General features: G+C 37.1%; 2 protein-coding genes across 3 annotated transcripts; both read right to left on the bottom strand.

Moving 5' to 3' along the window:
• Positions 1–539: 539 nt before the first annotated feature.
• Positions 540–3,445, bottom strand: LOC147297679 (putative Peroxidase 48). 2 transcript variants are annotated; one of them, XM_086229529.1, is made up of 4 exons: positions 3,077–3,445; positions 1,822–2,019; positions 1,293–1,458; positions 540–1,169 (listed from the first exon to the last, which is right to left on the bottom strand). In XM_086229529.1, the coding sequence occupies exons 1-4, from the start codon at positions 3,392–3,394 to the stop codon at positions 733–735; spliced, it is 1,119 nt and encodes a 372-aa protein (XP_086085655.1). In that variant the 5' UTR covers positions 3,395–3,445; the 3' UTR covers positions 540–732. The 2 variants fall into 2 exon arrangements, with proteins under 2 accessions (XP_086085655.1, XP_086085654.1); XM_086229528.1 differs by having other exon boundaries at positions 540–1,193.
• Positions 3,446–6,999: 3,554 nt separating this feature from the next.
• LOC147297680 (putative Peroxidase 48) lies at positions 7,000–9,506 on the bottom strand. The gene is made up of 4 exons (XM_086229827.1): positions 9,150–9,506; positions 8,219–8,416; positions 7,650–7,815; positions 7,000–7,560 (listed from the first exon to the last, which is right to left on the bottom strand). Exons 1-4 carry the CDS (start codon positions 9,504–9,506, stop codon positions 7,076–7,078), a joined length of 1,206 nt encoding a protein of 401 aa, XP_086085953.1. The 3' UTR covers positions 7,000–7,075.
• Between the last annotated feature and the right edge of the window lie 235 nt (positions 9,507–9,741).

Below are 9,741 nucleotides of genomic sequence, written 5' to 3' on the forward strand. Positions count from 1 at the left end.
TAAATTGTATAATTATTAGATTAAGCAATGAGAGATATGTGAATTGTGAGGTGTAAAAAATATGAGTTTCAATTGCTTACTAGTTTTTATTGAATAAAGAAATTCGGGTTTAGATATTTGAGGCCAAACATGAAATTATCGATTGCCCAATAAAATGTGATAATAAAGTCTATGGGCTATAGCCTATAGGATAAGGAGTTTTAATTTTGATAGACCTCTTAATGGGTAGGTTTTTTTTAGAATGTCACCTATAAAAAAAGGTTGTTGGTCCTTGCTCTCACAACACTCAACCTACTATAACGTTCTGGCCCTCCCAGAGAGTTGAAGATATCAAAGCCAAATTCAGGTTTATAGTTATTGATCAAAGAATTCATCTTGTCAATCGCTTTTATAGAATAAGGTATGTATCTACTACTTAATTCAATTTCCGCATTTAATTATTGTGAAAATCATGAGATTCAAGATTTTGGATGTATGGATTAACTCTAATACTTAATGACAGCACAACCACAATACTTAAGACAAAACTTAGACTAAGGTTTGTCCATGTATTGTGCATCACACCATACATGGCTAAAAGTCTCTCTAATGTACAACCAGAGGGTAAAGAATTTAAAAGAAGTTTCCGATCTTCAAAAGAATGTGCTACAATGTATGATAGTGCTCTAATATATGATGAACATCCTAAATCTTCATCATACGCAGTGGTTCGCCACTGGTGGATTGTGTAAGTTAAGAAGTGTAGGCTGGCAAAGAGCAGTCCACTCGGACCTGACCTTGAGATCCAGTAAGAACATTAAGGCCTGACAACTTGATCATAGCCCTGGCAAAGTCCATTCGAAAGGTTGATCCATCATCTGAAGCATAAGCTCGGACCAATTTAGCAGTCCTCTCATTAGCCATTAATTGCTGATCAGCAAAGAGGAGCCCTCTTCCCCTCAACAAGCTCTGGTAGTAGTGAGTATCAAAACCTGCCCCAGCTGGTATTGATGAAAACAATTGTTGATAGTATGACATCCCCATTGCAAGCTCTGGAATTCCAAGACTCCTCTTGTTATCACTGTCTTGGCAACTTAGTCTCATCTCTCTGAGGAAACCAGGAGCTACAGTTGGGTCAGGGTTCCCTGTCCCCTTGAAGTTGTTGAGGCGTGCCCGAATGAACTCACATCCTATAGTTCCAATGTTGTGCGCTCCTTTAGATGTAAAAAAAAAAAAAAACAACACAAATTAAACTAATCTATTTCAACTCCAAACAACAAGGAATAAGAATAAGGAACAGGGTTGGTGAGTACCTAGAAGAGTAACTGTTTCTCTGTCATTAAAACCTCTGAGTGAGAACAGACGAAGTGTCTCAGTGATGTTTACATCAGGTTTTGGAATCTCAGCCATTGCTTCATCATAGTAGGACCGGACACTATCTCTTCTACCAGTGAAAACTGGATAAAAAGGGCCACCAGCCTGTCATTTCCATATGACAAACACATCAGAGAAGAAGACAGCTAAAAGTGCAGGGAAATACTGAAGCATGCAATAGATTAATATTGAAAGAGGTATGTATCCGTTCCTCTTCAGTTCTGAGGAACTAAGGGAAAAGGAAGAGAAAATTCAAAACCTTGTATAATGTGTTGATCTTTTCAATAATTGGAAAGGACCAAATACCAATTCAACTAAACGTGTGACAGTTTCAGTTTCTTGTTTCTCTCTTTTAGTTTGGTTTTCTAAATAATAATAGCTAGGCTCAGAAGTTGTTTTAGATCAAACTTTGAAAATCAAAACACAAAAAAAGAGCATTTCAGGACTCAGAGGAGCAGGACAACATACCAGAACAATGCCATCTCTAGTGGCAAGAGCAAGAATGTCGGCACAAGATACCACTCCTGGACAAACATTTTCGATCACCTCCTTTATCTTATCAATTTTGTCGAAGCCCTTCAAGGTCTTATTTGGCACAGCCTGCTTCTCTACGGAATGTTTTTTATTCCCTTTGCTGTCATCCAAGAGGACTGAAGCATCACAACCCTGATTCAAGAACCCCACAACATTAAGAATGACATGAATAGCAGATTAAAACTACAAAATCAACAATATTCAGAACAAAAGACCAATTCCCAAAAGAAAATGTTCACATATCAAATAGTCACCAAGTAAAATTCATAGGAAGCATAATACAATGACAAGTTTCAGTTCAAGCAGCAAACTACCCAATTTCACCAAATCACAAAGCATCATATTAAGCACAAAAGGAAAATAAGAGCAACCATTCCAAGGAACCCCAATTAAAAATTGGGAAACCCGTAAATTCAGAACAAAAAGTCATAACCAGTAAAAACATGACAGCTGATAACAGAATTTTCTTAGGTCCTGAATACAAGATTCAGAACAAATCACTGGTTTTTGGAATTGGATTAAAGAGAGTCAGCCAGTGTGTAGAACACATCTTGAAGAAGAAACAAAATTTCATACAGTACATAAAAGAACCATACAATACCGAGGTCCGGATTAAAGTAACAATCTTTACAACCAGACAGGTCACAAAGAGCATCATTTTAAATCCAGAAGGTCAATACCTAGATGAAGGACCACAAACACCCATTTGGAAGAACCCAAGGAGTCAAGAAATCACATGACATCGACCAAACTGCTCAGTCAAGACACCGGCTTAAGACCCATTAAAAAGACAAAACATTCCAAAACATGTTGATAAAATGACAGAAACCACCTTATAAGAAAAAAAGGGAATCTAGTAGCCTAAGCCAGATTAGAACCAAGAGACAGGGAAGACAATCAAAACCCATTTGAGGAAAACTCATAAATATTGTGTCAAAAGCATGATACACCTAAATGACTAGTTTAATATTCCCAGATGCAATTTCAAAGTTCCCCAAGTGTTATTAGACACCAAAAAAATTTAAAAAAAAAAAAAAAAACTATTACATCAGATTGAAAACCCCAAAGTCTCAATATTCACAGATTGCGATACCCACATCATCAAGATTTAAAAGCAATTCAATCAAAGCAATCAAAGCCCATTTGTGAAAAACCCACAAGGATGAAGAAAGGGAGAATCTTCGTATACCTGAATGAAGCAGTCATGGAAGAAGAGGCGCAGTAGGTGAGCCGAGACATCCTTCTGCTGGGAGTAAATCCGAGCCATCATAGACTTCACAATGACCTCAGCTTCTGAGCATGTGTCCCGGTAGAAATCATAAACGAGGTTTGGTGAAACGTGTGTCATCTCCATGAACAAATCTCCATCTCCATCAGTAGAAGCCAAAGAAACCAGATTGACAAGTGGTTCTTGTGATTCACCTCTTGGGTTGCTCCAGGAAATGAGCACAGAGAAGATCATCACCACCATAGCAAAGACCCACCACCCCTTCATTGCACTCCACATCGTCTCTGTTTCTCTCGCTTGACTCTGTGTGTGTGTGTGTGACTCTTTGTGTGTGTGTGCGCGCCAAAGTGAGTGAGTGAGAGAGCGGGAAAAGAATAACTGAAGAAGCTTTCCGTTGGGCTGAGACCCCTTTTATTTATTCATGAAGTTAATTATGGATGACCCATCAGCTTTAAAATAAATTCAATTTAGCCATTTCACTTACCAAAATTACAGAGTTGTTTTTTTTTTTTTTTTTTGCTTACTTTCTAGAATTGTCAACAATTATCATGTTCTTAATTAATCATCTTCAAGACTTCAACATTCCAGCTAGCTAGCGACATGATCAAGTTTATTGTCACCTTTAAACTCTTCTATTAATTTCAGGGGCCGCTTGGATTCATTCCAACTGCTCAATATAACAAACATGAAATATAACCGCCAGACCAAACTTAGAGGGAAACTCAGGGAAAATACCTGAAATGACCCCATGAATTGAAGAATCCCAACCTTTATTATAATGGCATCATTTGTAAATAAGGAGAGTCATATGGGTATTGTATTATGACATGGCATTGGGGTTTTAAAATAAGGACTTAGTAAAATTATAAAAGTAATAAGCAAGGAGTGAAATTTCGAAAATTTCGGCGAAATTTCGCCGAAATTTTCGTTTTTTTGGAATCCTGAAATTTTATCACATAACCACGAAATTTCGGTAATATTTCGGCGAAATTTTCGAAATTTTGCCGAAATTTCGATCCCCCTCCAAGTGCATTTATGTGAAATTTCGTTTAAATTTTAGCGAAATTTCGACGAAATTTGACGAAATTTTGATGAAATTTCACTGTACCTGTTGAAATTCGCTGTACACCCAGCCCCCCCCCCCATTACTTCACTTCACTCTTCACCTTCCCGACTTCACCTTCCAAGACCCAAGACCACCGGCGCATCCCCCACTCGCCGAACATCCTCCACTCGCCGGAAACTACCTAGCCAACACCATTCCTTGGGGCGAGATAAGGGTGAGGGTGAGGGTGGGCTTATGATGGAGATGCCGAGAGAGAGAGAGAGAGAGAGAGAGAGAGAGAGAGAGAGAGAGAGAGAGAGAGAGAGAGAGAGAGAGAGAACCACGGGGTGGGGTGGTGTCTGTGAGAGAAATGAGAGAAAGGGGAGTATTGCTGTACGCCTATACTGGGAGTGGGGAGCCTGGGACTGGGAGCAGTTTATCTTCTTCTAAATTTACAAGAAGATAAATACTGTGTTCATCTAAAGTTTCTTCATTAAAGTAAAGGGAGCAGTTTGACTTTTGGGGCAAAAAAAGAAAAAACATGATAAAGTCATAAAGAGAAAGACAAGTTAGACAACTTAAGAGACTTATTAGAGTTACAGAAGTAAGTCACAGACCCACGGTGAAAGAAAATGAAGGAAAGACAAAAAAAAAGTAAAAAAAAATAGAAAAAAAGAAAAAAAAAAGTTTTGGGTTGATTGAGGTTTGGGTTCTTTGTAGTTTGGACAATTGGAAAAAAAAAAAAAGATTTTGTGTTTCGTTTAATTTTTTTAAACCCTAATACATTTATATTCTTTAAAAATAGGTCATTTTTATGTAATTGTTAAGTAATAAACAATTTTATAATAGTATTTACTTCAATCACACATTATATTTATTTTATTGAATATTTATTTAATTCATGATTTAATATTGTAATATAAATAAATTTGAAGTATTATTTATATAATTATTAATTAGCAACCCATTTTTTTAACAGTATTTGCCTCCAGCGCGCATTATATTCACCTTATATCACTTGAAATCTACTATATAATTTGATTTTTTTAATATTTTTTATCAATGTAGTAGATAATATCTTAAATAAACATATAGTCAAGTTTTATTCAAAATTTTCGTATTTTGATAACAATTTCCGTTGTTTTTGTCTAATTTTGTCGAAATCGAAATTTTAATCGAAATTTCCGCTAAAATTTCCGTCGAAATTTCCATCGAAAATTTCCTCGAAACCGAAATTTTACTCCTTGGTAATAAGGTCAGGTTATATTTTAATTAAATTTTTGATCTTGTACTCCAAGTATCTTATCTTATAATTAAGGCAGATTTAGAGTTTATTTATTTTATGAGTTTTTCTTACACTAAGACCGGTAGTTATTTAAAATTTTTCATTAAATCTTTTTATTTTTTTTCTTTAACAACTTTATATTAGGTTTTAAGTCCAAAATTTTAGAATATCACTGTCTATATAAATATGAGTTACACACACGTTTAATAATTAAAAACATCAAGTACACCCTACCACATATCACATATACATTCGATCAATCAAGAAGGAAGTACTAGCTAGTCCTCGATCTTCTCTGCCTGTGCGCAGCTGCATGTTCACAATCCATTGATCACCGTAGCAGCAATATTCGAAACATGCTGGAATTTGTTTTTCCCGGAGGAAGAAGAAATTCCAGCATTTTTCGAATCTAGCTGCTTAATTCCACGGTGAATACAAGACGAGCCATGCAGATTTCGATCTGGGTTGGGTACGTACGTGGTTTGATCTTAATTCGCATGCTTACTTTACTATATATTATATGTATAGAATTTTCTGTGTAATATTAATGGTTCTGTCTTTAATTGTTTGATATATATTATATATATAGCAGATCCATTAATCATTCATAACTTCGTTTTCTATCCTTCTTTGTTTCTTATGCATTCGATAGTAAATATATAATCATTCTTGTGCAAACTTGTGCAATTCATTCTTTCTCATCAGCTACATAACATATATGAGATGACCTGTGTTTGATTCACCATCGACCACTTGACCAGCAATATTCTAGCTTTGATGGGTCACCTTTCTTTGATTCAATTCAGAAAGATGGCCCACCAAAGAAAGAATGTAGCTGCTTCCATGGTGGTGATGTGTGACTTCTTCAACTCCCACATCCCACAAGGAGCTAGCAGGATCTTAATCGCTATCTTCGCTCATAATTATTATGTCTAGTGGTATAAGAATGATATTGATCTCTTTTCTTTTTCTTGTTTGCGATGCTTGCATGCAAGATTCATTCCTTTCTTCCTCTTTCTTAATTTCTTTTGTTAATTTGATAACAATTATATATTCATTCTTGTGCAAACTTGTTCTTTCTCATCAGCATAAGCCTGTTCTTAAATCTTGATCGACCACTTGAGCAGCAATATTCTAGCATTGATGGGTCACCTTTCTTTGATTCAAATCCAGAAAGATGGCCCACCAAAGCAAGAATGTAGCTGCTTCCATGGTTGTCTTCTTTTTTTCTAAATCGGATTATGCCATGGAGTAAAGCACAGAAAGTATAGTACACTCAGTAAGGGAGTGACAGCATAACCAGAATATAGTATTCTGCATAGCAGAGTAGCATGCAGCAGAATTTACTTCAAGAAGCACTTTTAATTTCTTCCTGTTCTTCTGTTGTAACTTGTAACCAAAGCTACTGAAAGTAATAAGCACTAACAATTCATCAACACTAATGGGTATGCCTATTATACACTGATGCGCAACTTTCTAAGGTGTGTCCAAGTATTCACACTAGACATGGCTAAAAGTTTCTCTAATGTACAACCAGAGAGGGTAAAGAATTTAACAGAAGTTGTCTTCAAAAGAATGTGTCATATATCTTCATCATAAGCCCGGGTTCTCCACTGTGGGGTTGTGTCAGTTAAGAAGTTGAGAGTGGCAAAGAGCAGTCCACTCGGACCTGACCTTGAAATCCAGTGAGAACATTAAGGCCTGACATCTTCATCATAGCCCTGGCAAAGTCCATTCGAAAGGTTGATCCATCATCTGACGCATAAGCTCTGACCAACCTAGCAGTCCTCTCATTAGCCATTAATTGCTGATCAGCAAAGAGGAGACCTCTTCCCCTCAACAAGCTCTGATAGTAGTGAGTGTCAAAACCTGCCCCAGCTGCTATCGACGAAGACAATTGTTGATAGTATGACATCCCCATTCCAGGCTTCTCACTCAAGCCCCTTGATTCCCATGGAATTCCAAGACTAGTCTTGTTATCATTGTCTTGGCAATATAGTCTCATCTCTCTGAGGAAAGCAGGAGATACAGTTGGGTCTGGTTGCCCGGTCCCCTTGAAGTTGTTGAGGCGTGCCTGAATGAACTCACATCCTATCTTTCCAATGTTGTGCGCTCCTGCAAATGTAAAACAAAACAACACACAAGTTAAACTAATATATTTCAACTCCAAACAACAAGGAATAAGGAACAGAGTTGGTGAGTACCTAGAAGACTGACTGTTTCTCTGTCATCAAAACCTCTGAGTGAGAAGAGACGAAGCGTCTCAGTAATGTTGTCATCAGGTTTTGGAATCTCAGCCATTGCTTCAATATAGTAGGACCGAGTGCTATCTCTTCTACCAGTGAAAATTGGATAAAAGGGGGCACCAGCCTGTCATTTTAGATATGACAAACACATAAGAGAAGAAGAAAGCTAAAAATGCAGGGAAATACTGAAACAAGCAATAGATTGATATTGAAAGAGGTATGTATCCTTTCCTCTTAAGTTCTGAGGAACTAAGGGAAAAAGGAAGAGAAAATTCAAAACTTTATATACTATGTTAATTTTTACAATACATGAAAACAACCAAAGATCAACAAAATGGTTTTCTTAGTAATAATAGGGAGGAAAGAGAAAGAAACTGAAATATTTTGCCACAGAAGTTTTTCTAGTATAAGGGAAAAACTAACACAATGGAGCCTGATACAAATATTTTTCCAAGTAAAGATCGAACTCCAAAAGTCAAAACAGCAAAAAGAAGCATGTCAGGAATCAGAGGAGCAGTAAAACATACCAGAACAACGCCATCTCTAGTGGCAAGAGCAAGTATGTCAGCACAAGATACCACCCCTTGACAAACATTTTCGAGCACCTCTTTGATCTTATCAATTTTATCGAATCCCCTCAAGGTCTTATTCGGCACAGCCTGCTTCTCTATGGAATAATTTTTGTTCCCATTGCTGTCATCCAAGAGGACTGAAGCATCACAACCCTGATTCAAGAATCCCACAACATTAAGAATGATAGATAAATACCAAAATGCACAATATTCAGAACAAAATACCAATTCCCAGAAGAAATCTTGAAGAATAAACAATGTTCACATATCAACAGTCACAAGATAAAATGCAGAAGAAGCTTAATACAATACTAAGTTTCAGTTAAAGCAGTAAACTTCCCAATTACACCAAATTCAGAAGGCATCGTATTAAAGCACAAAAGGACCATAAGAGCCAGCATACCAAGAAACCCCATTTGGAAATCAGGAAACCCGTAAAATTCAGAACAAAAAGTCATAACCAGTAAAAATCATGACAGCTGCTAACACAATTTTCTTAGGTCCTGAATACAAGATTCCGAAGAAAAATATACAATACAGTGGTTTTGGAATTAGATTAGAGAGAGTGAATGTGCACAACACATCTTGAACAAGAAACAAAATTCCATACAGTACATAAAAGAACCATACAATAACCAAGGTCTGGATGAAAGTAACAGAGGATTAAGACCCATTACACAAAGATCGAAATGACACAAAACCACATTGCGTGAAGAAAGGGAATCAATCAAAACCCATTTGAAAAGTACATCAAATTGAAAGCCCCTTCAAGATTCAAAAATTGCAATACCAACATCATCAAGATTAAAAACAATTCACTCAAAGCAATCAAAACCCATTTGAGAAAAACCCACAGAGACGAAGAAAAGGAAGAATCTTGTTATACCTGAATGAAGCAATCATGGAAGAAGAGGCGCAGTAGCTGAGCCGAGACATTCTTTTGCTGGGAATAAATCCGAGCCATCATAGACCTCACAATGAGCTCAGCTTCTGGGCATGTGTCCCTGTAGAAATCATACTCGAGGTTTGATGAACCGTCTGCCATCTCCATGAAGAAGTCTTGGGCTCCATCAGTAGAAGCCAAAGAAACCAGATTGACCAATGGGTCTTGGGATGAGGATGAGGAAGAGGAGAAAGAGAGAAAGGGTCTCTCGGATTCACCTCTTGGGTTGCTCCAGGAAATGAGCACAGAGAAGATCACCACCATAGCAAACAACCACCATCCCTTCATTGCACTCAACATCTTCATCTTCTTTCTTTCTCTCGCTCAACTCTGTGTGTATTTGTGTGGGAGGTGAGAGATTGAAGCCGCCAAGGTGAGCGAGTGTGAGAGCGGGAAAAGAATAACTGATTAAGCTTTCCGTTGGGCTGAGTTATTTATAGAGTTAATTATGGAAGACCCATCCTTTTTAACATACTTTCAATTTGGCCCTTGCACTTACGAAAATTACAGAGATGTTTCTTTGGAATATGAATTA

Source organism: Dryas octopetala, chromosome 1, assembly GCF_963921425.1.
Source record: "Dryas octopetala chromosome 1, drDryOcto1.1, whole genome shotgun sequence".
Taxonomy (NCBI): domain Eukaryota; kingdom Viridiplantae; phylum Streptophyta; class Magnoliopsida; order Rosales; family Rosaceae; genus Dryas; species Dryas octopetala.